This window comes from Grammomys surdaster, unplaced genomic scaffold (assembly GCF_004785775.1).
Source record: "Grammomys surdaster isolate TR1022 unplaced genomic scaffold, NIH_TR_1.0 124282, whole genome shotgun sequence".
In the NCBI taxonomy this organism is placed as follows: Eukaryota; Metazoa; Chordata; class Mammalia; order Rodentia; family Muridae; genus Grammomys; species Grammomys surdaster.
The window spans coordinates 37,796-52,105 of NW_021619330.1; the positions used below are offsets into that span (position 1 = coordinate 37,796).

A 14,310-nucleotide genomic window follows, 5' to 3' on the forward strand; every position below is an offset into this window, starting at 1 on the left:
TGTGTGTGTGTGTGTGTGTGTGTGTGTGTGTGTGTGTGTGTGTGTGTTGGAGGTCAGAGAGCAACCTCAGAGTCATTGTGTTATGTAATAGTTTCTTCCAAGACTGAAACATTCTACCCTCCAGGGAAGCTCCTTAAGCAGCAAGGTAAACAACTCTAGATAGCTTCAAGAAATCCCTGAAACTGACAAGATTCACTAAATCCCTCCCTGCCAGAGTACAGAAGCTGAACTGCAGCTTAGGTTCTCAGACAACCCAAGCTCCAAAGAATTGGTCTGGAAGAAGCAGAAGCCAGTTGAGCTGCCTGGAAGAGGTTTAGACCAGGGTCACTTGGAAGAGACACCCTCCAATCTGTTGAGCTGCCTGCCAGCTGCACAGTGTGCTCCAAGTTCCCAGGTTTTGTGAGTTGTCACTCATGCTATGGTGGGCCTTGGTGCTGGAGCTGTCTTTGAGTCATTTCTATTCCTGTAAGTAACCCCTCACTCATATTCCTGTAAGTAATTCCAATATAACTCATTGGTTCACCAAATTGGACTATGGTGGTATCTATACTTAGGTAGGTTCCCTATCTGGGGTTAGAAGACGAATGTGCTGCATCTCCACAGGAAAAGTTTTGTCACACAACAATGCCTTCTTCCTTGTTTGCTAGTAAATTCACTAGGCTAACTGGCCTTTGAGTCTCTGGGGTTCTCATGTTATTGCTACCCTGCCCAGCTTTATGTGGGTTCTGGGGACCCAAACTCAGGTCCTCACACTTCTTTGGCAAACATTTTAGTCAATGAGCCATCTCTGAGTCCCCAATTGTCCTCTATTATAACCCATCCAGCTGCTGGCACTGCTCATATCTTATAAAACTAAAAAAGGGGAACTGTGCCCTTCCCCCAGTCTTGAGCAGGCCTAAGAGATGAGACCTTGTTTACCACAATAGACCAAACAATTGGACTCTGGAGGTATGGCCTGGGCATTTCCTGCCCTTGGTGGAGGCAGTGCTTGCTTTGGCCTTGGCGCCTTTCTGTCTGCCTGTAGCCTGGTACACGAGCTGAGAAGAATAGACATCTCCGGCCTGCAATTACCTATGGATTCCTCTCACCTCCAGCAGGATGGTTTCCGCTCACCCCCAGCCGGCTGAAGCAAGAAGGAACTCTGGGGGTGGGGGTGGGCTATCCCCTTTAAATTGAAAGTTGAACATTAAAGCATTGAGCCTCGATCAGAAACCTTTGTCCTGGCTTCATCTCTTCCCACCCTCCTGTCCCTTCCCAGCCTCTCTTTAGGTGAACCCGGTCGACTGTGGCCGACGGCCCTCTACAGTCCTCATTTTATAGGATGGTTTATAATGAAGGAGGAAAACTGTCCTTCAGGGAGGTGATAGGGTGTACTGTGCATGTGATTCAATGGGCTTTAAGTGCATGCTTTTATTTGGGCTGTGTTACACTAAGGCCACATGTATACACTGAAGAATAGATAAAAACGTGAAATTAGAATATCGACATAGAACTGTGTGTAGGTGGCACTTGTCTGTAATCCTAGCAATAGAGAGATGGGGAAGGAAGGACTGCAAGTTTAAGGCCAGGCTATGCTACATAGTAAGACTCAGTCTCAAAAACCTATTGGCTGGGAACGTAGTGCAGTGACACAATGTTAGCCTAGCATGGATAAGGGCTTAAGTTTTACCACCAACCCCCAACCACAAAACAGGGTAGCCAAGTGGGATTGAGGAGCCCTAGTTTCAGCCCAGCTCAGCCATTAGACTGGCTGTGTGATATTCAAGCTCTTTAATCACACTGTATTGTAACAAGGTGAATTACAAAGTTTTATCCTACTCCTAAGCACTGTGAATTTTTAAATAAAATTCTTATCTTTGCACTGGAGAGATATCTCAGTGGTTAAGAGTTCATAAATGCTCTTTCAGAGAACCCAGATTCAGTCACTAGTATCTGTGTCAGGAAGCTCACAACCACATGCATCTCTAGTTCCTGAGGGCTCTCCTGCCTTTAGCCTCTGTGAGTATCTTCATTCATATACACATACTCATACACATAATTAAAATTTTTTTTGAGGACTCTTGTCCTCAAAATTAAAACAACTGATAAACCAAATGGAATGAATTTTCTCCACTGAACTGTTGACTTACAAAGATTATAAGCATGTTGGCCTAATGGCTCTGGGATAGTCTTACTAGTTTTAAAAAAATTAACAACAATTTCCAGGAAGCCAATATGGATTGTCCTTACAGATTTGCAGTTAAAATTTTGAGTTTGTCTAAAAGAAAATATTGTAGTGTGAGTATATGTGTATGCATGTATGTACATGTCTGTGTGTGTGTATATATAAAGTAAAATTTGCCATTTACCTATAAAATTAAAAAATTAAAATTTGCTACATAGTTTATAATATCTCTGAATCAGCAGTTGGTTTCCATACATTGCTTTTTATTACTAAAACCTGTAACCTGTCCAGAGGACTGGATAATGATGATGATAATTTCCCCAAAAATCCCTCCCAAAGTGCTTGTAGGCTTCATACATTTAAAACTATTCTCTTCTTAAATTTTATTGCCAGAGAGCTCATAAATAGAGGAGGACCACCTCTGTGTTGATAGCTCAGATTCCCACTACACCGAGAACACGTGGCTTTGCCCAACTTACTTGTTGGGCAGATCGAATCATCGAAAACGTCATCTTCAGATCCGGACTCGTCCTCGTCGCTCTCCAGGCTGGACTCCTCTTCACTCGACTCCTCACTCTCTTCATCCTCGTCTAAGGCGAGAAGATATTATTAGGAGAACAGATCCTACAGCACCAAATACAGGGTTTCCCATCAGTCAGCTACTCGGGGAAAAGACACAGTGGGAACAGCTTAAAATCATTAAAGATATATCATTTGTCCTGTCTTCAACTCGTTGAATCCAGTCATAGCAAGAGTGCTGCTATGGTAGCTTAGTGAACCTGCACTCTCCCCAGCTGACAAAATCCTCCAGTCTCCCCTTCCCCTAAAAGCTTATCCCTCTGGTCTGCCTTCTGTGAACATTCTGTTCGATTTCAGCAAAGCATTACCTTATCTGTTAGTAATTTCCTATCTACTGGCCAGTCCCTTGCTCTTCTGTTAGAGGCTATCATTTATCCTTGCATCCAGAGTTGAATTCTACCTTCTCCCCACCCCAAAACGTCATTTAGCAGCCAGTTGGATAGTCTATGTGATCGCTCTTTAGCAAGGATCATGAGCAACTTTCCATTGTTATGTTGTATGTGGCATTTTTATAAAATATACAAATGTCTGAATATTATCCTCAAGATAAGTGATTACAGACTCCTTTAGCATGTCCCATTTTGCTCTTAAAATATCTTGGGAATGTCTATACACCACACATCATAAATTCATGTGTTATGGAACTTCAAATTAAACACAAGAGGCAGACCTTATACTTTTGTGATTTATTTTTTCATTCACTCATTTATTTTTAACTATGGCCTTCCACATGCTAGGGCTTTGCTAAATTGTCCAACAGACCAAACTTGTACCCATTTCAACCAACTGAGAAACCAGGGTTACAGGCCTCTATTTCTGTTCCAGGCACATAGACACACATACACACACACATATATACATACATGCGTCCACCACAAACCACTCACTCAACTATACACATACATGTGCATGCACATGTACACACTCATACATACACATGCATGCAGTATACACAAGCACACACACTTTAGTACACACATATATGTGCACACAGGCAAGTACACACACACATACACCACACAAATGGACTCACACTCCAGTTCTTCAAACACACCCTGTCAGTTTATAGCCCCTGCTCTTTAGTCCCTACCATACTTCTGCATTGCCTGTGCAGTAGTAGGTGAGAACCGCACCAGACAGAAAGCTCGGTTATGTCTCTTGTTAGTGCTGATGAGAAGAAATGGAGTAGCAAGTGAGGGAAGAACACCAACCAGCGTCTCCTTCAACTTCCTTCTTCTTTGCCCGCTTAATCTTCTTCTTCAGGACCTTCATGAGGAAGTTTGCAAATTTATTGTTTTCTCCCAGGGCTGCCTGGAAGCCAGTGTAGAGAGCCTTTTCCTGATCCTGGAGTTTGGTGATTTCATTCTTTTTCTCTTCCATCTCTTTAAGAGTTTCATTTATTTTCCACTAAAGGGAGGGAGGGAGGAACATATGATACATAATGTTTCTAACAAGCTGGCTTCAGAGTACAACACTCATTCTGATGCAAAGCTAGAGACTAACAGATATTTTGAGCTTCTTAATAGAAATCTACTGATGTTTCTAGAACTGTTTATTTGATTAAATTTATATTCTTTAAAACTATCACTCAAGTTCAGTATCTTTGGAATGTTCACCTTTGTCAAAAAAAATCTAAATGAAACAAATTGGAATTTTGGTTTGGTTTCATTTGGTTTTCTGTTTGTTGGTTTTTTTGAGTCAGGGCTTTTCTATGTAGCCCTGGGTATCCTGGAACTTGCTCTGTAGACCAGGCTGGTCTTGAACTCACACAGATCCGATTGCTTCTGTCTCCTTAGTAGTGGGATTAAAGGCGTGTGCCACCATCACCTAGTCAGATTAGAATTTTTACTGACAGTCAGATAAAATGGAGCCTACAGAGAAATGTAATCACAGGTTTGAAGCGGTGCATCTAACATGGCACAGGGCCAGCATTCATAGCTGAATTTCTGAATGCCCATCCCAGAAGACTGACCAACATCTCCATCTTAACCCATGAAGGATTGATTGATTGCCCACTGATGGGAGCAGTATCTGTGACCAGACATGAGCCTCAAAGTCAAAAAGGACTTCTCAGAGTGACAGCGTTTGAAACCTGACCTCTCTCTGCAGAATCACCTGGGAGTAAAGCCAGCACCACACCCAGGGCCTTGACAGGCCTTTGGAGGCCCCAGAAAGACTGCCACCGGAGCAGAAGCTGTAGCCAGTAATTCGATTCTGTGCCCATTCTTCTCTTTCCTTTACACGTACCCCCTCCACCTCTGCCCTGTATCTAATGCTCAGTGCCAGGTTAACCTTCTCTCCCTCCTTCCTTCCTCCTTTGTTCTTCCATTATTCGTCCCTTGCCCCACCCCAACCCTCTTTTCCCAAAGAACACAGGCCAGCCTGGTAGGCAGGGTTTCACTTCCTGAGACTTGGGACTCTTAGATGACCTGACAACCTATTTTTTTTTTTTTACCTCTCTTCTCACCCACAACCCTTGTCTCTATAACACCATCATCCTAATCTGTTTGTATGCTGCTCAGTTAGGTTTGAGGACTGCTGTGTGCTTTTTACTATATTTTCCACCCATGTCTCATACACCTCTTAGCCTTAGAGTTCTCTCTGTCATCTTTATCCCCTTATCTTTTTTCCTTCACGATTATAATCTTCTAGAGACTTAACAATCTCTGAACTCTGAAGACCCTACTAGATCCCTACTTTTTCCTTCCCTGCTGTTTTACCCAGATTGATCTTTCTTTCTTTTCAAAGTAGATAACAGCATGTGTATCCCCGTTCTTACTCCCCAGAAGCAGTCTACAGATCAATGGAATCCTAAACAAAATTCTGATGACATTCTTCACAGAAATAGAAATCTTAAAAATCATAGGAAGTATGAACTATCCTGACAGCCATAGCAATTGTATGCAAAAATAATTCTGCTGGAGGAAACACCATGCCATATTTCAAGTTAGAGTCACAGAAAACAACAACAGCCGCAAAACCTGTAACAGCAACAACACAGCTTAGTACTCTCAAAAAATTGAACACACCAAGAAGAGCTTGCTGACAGAAGCCTGGTATAGCTGTCCCTTGAGTGGCTCTGCCAGAGCCTGACCAATAAGGATATGGATGAATGCAGGCAAACATTGGACTGAGCATGGTGAGGAGTTAGGGCAAAGACTGAAGGAGCTAAAGGGGTTTGCAACCCCATAGGAAGAACAACAATATCAACCAACCAGACCTCCCAAATCCCCCAGGGACTATATCACCAACCACAGAGTACACATATGGAGACCCATGGCTCCAGATGGATATGTAGCAGAGGATGGTCTTTTCTGGCATCAATGGGAGAGGAGTCCCCTTGGTCCTGTGGAGGCCCGATGACCCAGCATAGAGGAATGCTAGAGTGGTGAGGCAGGAGTGGGTGGGTAAGTGGGTAAGGGAGCACCCTCATTGAGGCAGGGGGAGAGGGGAGGGATTTGAGGGGTTGTGGAGAGAAAAAATAAGAAGGGGGATAACATTTGAAATGTGAATAAATAAAATAAACAATAAAAATTGGGCATACAGATTAATAGAACAGAATAGAAGACTAGATATAAGTCTACATAATTATAGCCACCTCATTTTGACAAAAATGTCAAAATCACACATTAAAGAAAAGATAGTATCATCAGCAAATGGTGATATATATATATAAATGAAATTAAGTCCTTATCTTTCACTTTGCCCAAAAGTCAACGCTAAATAGATTGACACATCAGTCTAAGGCCTGAAAATCATACCGGATGTAAGATATCCCTATAAGTTATTGGACAGGAAGGACCCAGAGACTACCAAAACAAAGCAGGCCAATGCTTTTAGCTGGCCCCTATAACAATATGGTAGGACCCTATTGCCATAGACACCACGAACTTTTGTTGCACAACATGGAAAACTCAAGCTGCGACTGACCTCGGAACTTCCTCTCTGTTGGCTACCTTTCCAAGTGCTGGAGGGGTTTGCAAGCCATAGGGAGATGCAAATCGTCAACACTCTTACTCCACCTGCTAGAATATCCTGCTAGACTATCACCCTTCCAGGCTGTGTGTGCCAGCTGGTACAATAGTGACATGACAGTTACAGGTGCGTCCTTCTGCTTTCTGATCCCAGTTGAGGTCTGCTCCACAGGAAAGGATCCATCCCTGGCTTTATGAACCTGGACAAAAACTGGGGAGAGTATAGACCCTAAGAGGAACCTATTACTGTTGTTTTGCTAAATGGGCATATTGTCAAATAGACTTCTAAACATCTCTGATTATGTTCGTAGAATGGTGCTGATCTCTACCTTGGAAGAGGGAAGCTTGTTTTTGAGGTGGGCAGCTGTTCATGCAGAGACTCATACCTGGCCAAAATACTAAGGATGGGTGATCGTTGAGTGCCTAAATGGGACAACTATACCACTCCTGCCCCAAGCTTTCGGGGATAATGCAGAAGAGGGATAAAAGGAATGTAAGACCCAGAGGATCAGGGGAGTCCTGTGAAATGCTATCTGTTAGACATGGCATAGTCATTACACTCATGACTTCACTGTAGCTATGATTACTTGTGTAAGACCTGGGCAAAATCAAGGCAGTCAACATTCTATCTAGGATACGGATGTGCTCATGATGTCCCAAGTTTAGGAAAGGAGTTATGTAAAATAGAAGGATGCTGAGGGAGACAGAGTAATTTTTCTTTGGGTGTGGTCATTGGTAGGGTGTCCATTCTCTGATGGGAAGGGGGGAGGAGGAGGAGGAGGAGGAGGAGGAGGAGGAGGAGGAATAAGGTTAGTTTGGAGGGGCTAGGGGCTGGAAGGAAGGAGCTTAAGGGTGGAAATCATAAAGATACATTATATGAGTGTGTGAAATTGTCAACAAATAAAAAATAGAAATGTTCTTACAAAAACCAAGCTATATCATTTGCAGAAAAATGGTTGAAACAGGATATAATTATCTTAACCAAATGAAGCTAGTAACAGAAAGACCAATATGTTTCATCTCATATATAGTTCCCAGATTTTGTGTGAGTGTATGTTCATATGTCTGCAGGGGTACATGTATTCACACATGTAGAAGATAGAGATGGACGTTGTGTTTTCCTTAATCATCTTCTGCTTTATTATTTTTAAATGTCTCTCGCACATGTGAGTGTACGAGAATTTGTGTGTGTGTGTGTGTGTGTGTGTGCATATGTACACATGTGTGCGTATACCTGTACCACAGGGCATATATGGTCAAGAAAACATCTTTTGAGAGTCGGCTCACTCCATTTAGTGCAGTGGTTCTCAACCTGTGGGTCACAACCCCTTGAGCAAAATTCTGTCTCCAAAAAATATTTCCATTACAATTCATAACAGTGGCACAATTATAGTTATGAAGTAGCAACAAAAACAATTTTATGGTTGGGGGTTACCGCGACACAAGGAACTGTGTTAAAGGGTTACAGCATTGGGAAGGTTGAGAACCACTGCTCTAGTGAATGAATTGAAGAGCTGAACTCAGGTCATCAGACTTGTTGGCAAGCACCTTTATCCACTGACCTATCTTGCTAGCCTTCTCTGTCTTGTTTTTCTGAGACAGCATGTCTCATTGAACCTGAAGCTTGCCAACTTGGCTTAGATTGGCTGACCAGCAAGATCCACAGACCCCCCCTTTTTTCTGCCTCCTGGACTTGGATTACAGACATGGGCTGTTGTGCCTAGCTCTTTACACTGGTTCTGGAGAATCAAATTAATCTTCCCAAAGTAAGGAGAACAGTCAACCAGGATCCAGCCTGTTCTTACTTGCATGTCTTGCTCCTCTTTGTCTAAGGAATTAACTCTCTCTTGAAGAATATTTTCCTGTTTTTCAAAATTCTTGAGGAGAAGCATTTCTTGAAATAAGGTGACATGGTGTAGGTCCGATAATTTCATCTTAGTATCTAGCTTCAGTTTCCGGTGTCTTAGAAGATGAAGTTCTGCATCAAAAGTGACAGTCAGTTCTTTGATCTGAGGTAGAAAAGAGATTTGAGGATATGTAAGTTAAAAAGCAAATGTTCTTTTTCAAACTGTCCAACAGTACTAATGTATCTAAAATATTTCTCATTATATATTTTCACTAGAGATATAATTATATGCTCATAAAAACTCACTTATGAGTGGCATTAAATTTGCATAGCTCAGTGATGGGAATTCTATAATGCAGTCCTTTAAGCTACTGTATCACTATTGATTAAGCCATTGTTCAGTGACATCATATATATATATATATATATATATTCTTTAACCCGTTTTCAATGTTTTCTCATAGTAAGTCTAAATAAACATTACTCTTAACTGCTTTATTTAAAAAAAAATTGAAAATGTAGATAGGTGGCAAGCCCAAGCCCAGTTGTCATCAGAGGGGCATCACCAGCAATGGATGAACAATGGGAACAGATGCAGAGACTCACAGCCAAACACTAGGCAGAGCCAGGGTGTAGTGGGTTGAATATGTTTGCTCCCCATAGACTCATGTATTTGAATGCTTGGCCCATGAGGAGTGGCACTAGTAAGCAGTGTGGCCTTGTTGGAGGAAGTGTCACTGTGGGAGTGGGATTTTAGGTGTCTACACTCAAGCTCCACCCAGTGTGGAATTAGAGTCTCCTTCTGATTGCCTTCAGATCAAGATGTAGAACTCTCAGCTCCCTCTCCAGCACCATATCTGCCTGTAGGCTGCTATGTTGTCACCATGATAATGGATTAAACCTCTGAAACTGTCAGCCAGCCCCATTTAAATGTCTTCCTTCATAAGAGTTGCCTTAGTCACAGTGTCTCTTCATAGCAATAGAAACCCTAACTAAGAAGCAAGGGAACCCTGAAGAAGATGGGATCAGAGGTGGAGAGTGGGAGGTTAGGTGGGCCTTAGGAGCCAGAGGGGTCAAGTATAACATGAGAACACAGCCCACAGAATCAACTAAGCAGAGCTCATAGGGGCTCACAAAAACCAAAGTGACAATCATTGACCTTAGATGGGTCTGAGCATTTGCATGCCTCATGGTTGTATAGGTGATGTTCTTGTGGAACTCCCAACAGTGGGAACAGGGGGTGGCTCTGACTCTTTTGCCTGTGTTTGGGACCCTTTTCTTCCTACTGGGTTGCCTCATCCACCAGTGATATGAGGGTCTGTGCCCAGTCTTGCTGTATCTTGTTAGGAAATGTTTGGTGGATATCCCTGGGCAGCCTGTTTTTATTTATTTGTTCTTTTGAAGGGAAACAGAAGAGGAGTTGATCTGAGAAAGAAGGGATGGAGGAGGAGGGACTGGGAGGAGTGGAGAGAGGGACACTGTGGTGAGGATGTAATATGTGAGAGAAGAATAAAAATCTATAAAGAATGGAAAATATTTTTACATAGGTAAACACAACAATAAAGTCACAAGAAACTGTTCAACTGTCACATTTTACAAATGAAAAATGAGGTTAAGGTGATTGTTCTTGTTTCAAGGCTACCTTAATATAAAAGGTGGAACAGAAATCCAAGTCCCAACTCCAAAGTCCAAGTCCTGACTCCTGGCCTGGACCTTATTCGCTATGGCCAAGGAGCTATATATCCTCATGTGAACTCTGATTGGCCACAGCTCTACCTACTCATGGCAGCATTAGTGAAAAGCCTAAGAGGGAATGTGACTAATGATGGCCCCAAGGAAGCTTGCACAGTGGGGGACAGAAAACCACTGGATGTTATTTGTTGGGTTGTACATTACAGGAAGTCTTGACTGTCAAAAACTTGGTGTGTGTGAAGTCCCCTACTAGAGGATAGTGAACAGTAAGATGTCTTCGGGTTTGTGGTGGTCAAATTGTTAGAGAATTTTAGAGTGCTAAAATTCAGAAATCAACCCAAAGAAAAGAAAAAAAAAGAACCCCAAACTTTTAAGTAAGTGTGGTTATAGAGTGCATATTTGGGCTTCCTTTTATGCTTATTCAATAAGGGCAGGAGGACATTTTCTTTCTCAAAAAGCCATTCTGAAACCGGACCACAGGGGTCTGTGGGTCTGTACAGGTTATCCCTGTTCTGTTGGCTCTCGTAGCAGATAGCTTGCTAGGTTTGTGAGGGTGGTTTTTTTTTTGGGGGGGGGTTGGTTTTTTGTTGTTGTTGTTGTTGTTGTTGGTTTTTGGTTTTTTGTTTTGTTTTTAGCACTGCTGTGTTCCCACTACCCGGCTATTAAGTCTCTGCATGTGGCATGGTCAACAGACGTTTGTTACATTAATAAAATCAGTAAATTAATGTGATTATAGCAAAGCTTGTGAAAGAACATCTACTATGTGTCTGCCGTGCCTTATGTCTAGACATCATGAGGGAAACAGAAGAGGGAAGAGATATGACCCTTATCTGAAGGACTGTAAACTCTACCCAGTAAGACAAAGCTAACACACATGAAACATCACGAAGACAAGTGTAAAACGTAAAGGTGCTGACTGCAATGGAGTCCGGAAACAAGGAGAGGGTGTGTGTGTGGAAGATGCTGGAGCCGGCTTGGACTGGTCTTGCTTTGAGTGATCCCAGCTCTGAAAGGCAGTCGTCGCAATTACAAGGGGTAAAGGAAAAGGCTCTGATATGAAACTGTGGTAAAAAGAGAGCCTGGGAGGCAGGCCTAGTGGGAAAACAGGCCTGGGTGCAGTATGTCTGATGATGGAGGCGGCGGCTGAGGAGCTACAGGGAGCACTTTTGCAGGGTGAAGCTGAAAAGAACTGAGGAAAGTGCTCCTTGTTTATGTCTGGTCACAGGAAACTATCCAGGAAAGGTTCTTTCCTTCCGTGGTTAAACTGTACCCTGCACTTCTCATCCAAAGACTGGTTCTGGTTTCCCTGAAAATAACAGCACCTGTCGTTTCAGTTCTAGAATAGTTTTGAATCCAGTCACACCCACAGACACTCCCTCCTACTGGAGCAATCCATACATTAAAAAAAGAAGAGTGGATGGGCCAGCATGGTGACCACTTTCCACCACTGACGCGGTGGTCAGTTCTTTTCAGCTTCACCCTGCAAAAGTGCTCCCTGTAGCTCTCCAGCCTCTTCCTTCACCGTCAGCCAGCCTTACTGCATCCAGGTAGCTGAAAGCCTGAAGCAGGAGGATTAGCCACAACTTTGAGGCCAGTTCGGGCTACTTGGTGAATTTTAGACCAACCTGAGCTACAAAGTGAGACCAGAGAGATAGAAAGACAGAGAGAGACATTCTATTTATCCTCTCAAGGCTGTCCTTCCAGTTCCCTTTACCGTGACTTAATTGAGTTGCAAGTGTCTTCTGATGTGTTGCCCTGTAGGAAAAAAGGATACAAAGCTCCAGCATTCTTCAGAAAGCCCAAAACTTATTTAGAAAACCAGTGGGGGCCAGGGGAGGGGGCACGGGGAGAGAAAGCCAAGCCATCAGTGAATAATGAGCTGGTCAGCACTTGGAGAAAAGGTTAATGCGGAGAAATCTGAAATCAATCAATCAATCATAAGCCAGACCGAATTCTCTCACTATTCATTCTTTCGGCTTTACATAGAGGGGTGGCTTTGCCTCTTACCCTGTTGCACAAAAACTGTTGCATGTACAAGTGTTTAACCTCGTCTCTCTTCATAATCTCCAGTTCCACGTCACCTGGCTCCACCTTCTCAAACTCGGTTTGCTTTGGAAGCTCCAGGAGCGCTGATGCCTTGGACGACCGAGACAGAGAGTCTCTCGTTGTCACTTCTCCCTCTTTTCCCGAGGACAGTTTGAGGAACCCTAGCCCTCCTCCGGTTGAGCCCCCGGATCCCGACTGCTTGCTGCTGCTCTTTTCATCCTGCCGTTTCTTCTGCTTTCTCTTAAATCTCAAGAGTGTTTCCTCGTCATACTGGAATCTCCGTTCTGGGACTTCTTCTGGATATATCTGTGGGACCTGGGGAATGGGCATGTGCTTGGACGCTGGGATGGAAGACTGAATGTTCTTCAGTTCTTGTACCAGGCACTGGATTTCCTCAATGACGGCCAACTTGAGATCTCGAAGGGAAAGGATGCACTTGTTCATGTACCTCTTCTTTCCATGGGCCTGAAACAGAGAGGGTGGGAACATCACAGCCTTCTTACAGAGGGCAGTCTCGAATGGTTATTTACCATTTATCTTTGGACTGGCAAGACCAGGGAAAAGTGAACATCTCTGTCCCAACCACTCAGTGATGCTTTCCTCTGGCTTCAGGTGTCACTCATGAAGACTACAGCCAGCCTGTATCTGACCTCTGGAACCCTTTCTCTTTTTCCCATTGGTCCCTTCTGCTGGTTTGCAAAGTTGGGTTTCCTGTCCTTCAACCTCTTCATGGAAGTCTCTCAGGAGACATCTGTTTAGCTGGACACTATGTTTAGCTGGACTCTGCTATGGGAGAGGATGGCATTAACTAGCTCCTTTCCAAGATGGAAATTTGGATTTTTTTTTTTTAGGTTCACTTTGGCTGCCCACGTAGGACTTAACTATAAGTCATCCTGTTCTCATTCTGTATTTTTGCCACTGTTTACTGTTTACTCCTTTGTGGTCACGATCCTAAACATCAGGATCACACAGCATACCATGACATCTTTCTGTGGGTTTTCTTCCCTCTACTTATTTGAGCCAAAGCACGCCTGCACCAGTACTGTATACAGCCATGGGTTTCTCGCTACATACTTTGTCCTGTAAGTATCTCCCAGAGCCTAAAAGCACAACAGCCACTGTGTGCAATGAGGCTGAGAACTAGACGAAGCATTATTCCACATGAAAATAGTTTTTTTAAAGACCAAATGCACTTTTTCAAGTAGTCCTGTAAAGAAAAGATTAAATGATGACATTTGTTCTAACTGTTTAATGGTCTGCAGCAGTCAGAAAACAAATCTACCAAAGATTCCATTAAATTTCAGAAGTTCAAAAACATACATGAAACAGTATAGGACTTTCCCCATAAAAGTGGCATGGAGCCATATAATCAACATGAAGGTTGGTTCTGATATATGAGCTGGTAACACTCATAGACAAATCTCTTGCTCTCTCTGGGTCTCTGTCTCATCTTTTATAAAAAGAGGATGTATTCTAGACTCCTACAAAAATTGCCTTCAGCTCTAAATGTCTGTATCTATATGCATGTGTGGATCAGAGAAATAAATGGGGTTGAACAGACTCTACTTAACAACAGGATGCTTTTCATGGTCATGGAGTCTGAGTGTTAAGTACCATCGAGTCAAGGAACCCGAGTTCCTCCTCCTTCTTGGCTGCATTTATTCTCATGTGCTCAGGTATCTTGTAGTCTGGAGCTGTCTTCAGATTGAAATCCCCCATGAATGTCTGGGCTTCTTTGATAGCCTGAACATCTTTGGGATCTTCGTAGTCATCATCAGGCTTGCTCTTGTAACTGTCAGAGACGTAGCAGAGACACGAATGTAACAATGGACTCTACATGTACACTTGCCCCTCCTCCCAGAACTCCATGGAAACAACTTTTGGGAGGTACAGAAAGCAATGCTGAGTCATCAGAGAAACTGAAGATAGGATGGAAAGCTATTAGGAAGCCAGTTATAGTGATACAGCTTGGGAATACAGGACAAAAAGAAGAAATTATATTAACCAAT

General features: G+C 43.0%; 1 protein-coding gene across 1 annotated transcript in view; it reads right to left on the bottom strand.

Moving 5' to 3' along the window:
* Positions 1–14,093, bottom strand: part of LOC114636489 (cilia- and flagella-associated protein 44) — a gene marked incomplete at its 5' end in the record, with an annotated part of 21,082 nt that extends 6,989 nt beyond the window's left edge. The window contains 5 exons of the mRNA XM_028784560.1: positions 2,644–2,754; positions 3,955–4,150; positions 8,523–8,726; positions 12,263–12,766; positions 13,916–14,093. Coding sequence (XP_028640393.1) covers positions 2,644–2,754; positions 3,955–4,150; positions 8,523–8,726; positions 12,263–12,766; positions 13,916–14,093 — 1,193 coding nt within the window. The remainder of the gene's footprint in view (positions 1–2,643; positions 2,755–3,954; positions 4,151–8,522; positions 8,727–12,262; positions 12,767–13,915) is intronic.
* Between the last annotated feature and the right edge of the window lie 217 nt (positions 14,094–14,310).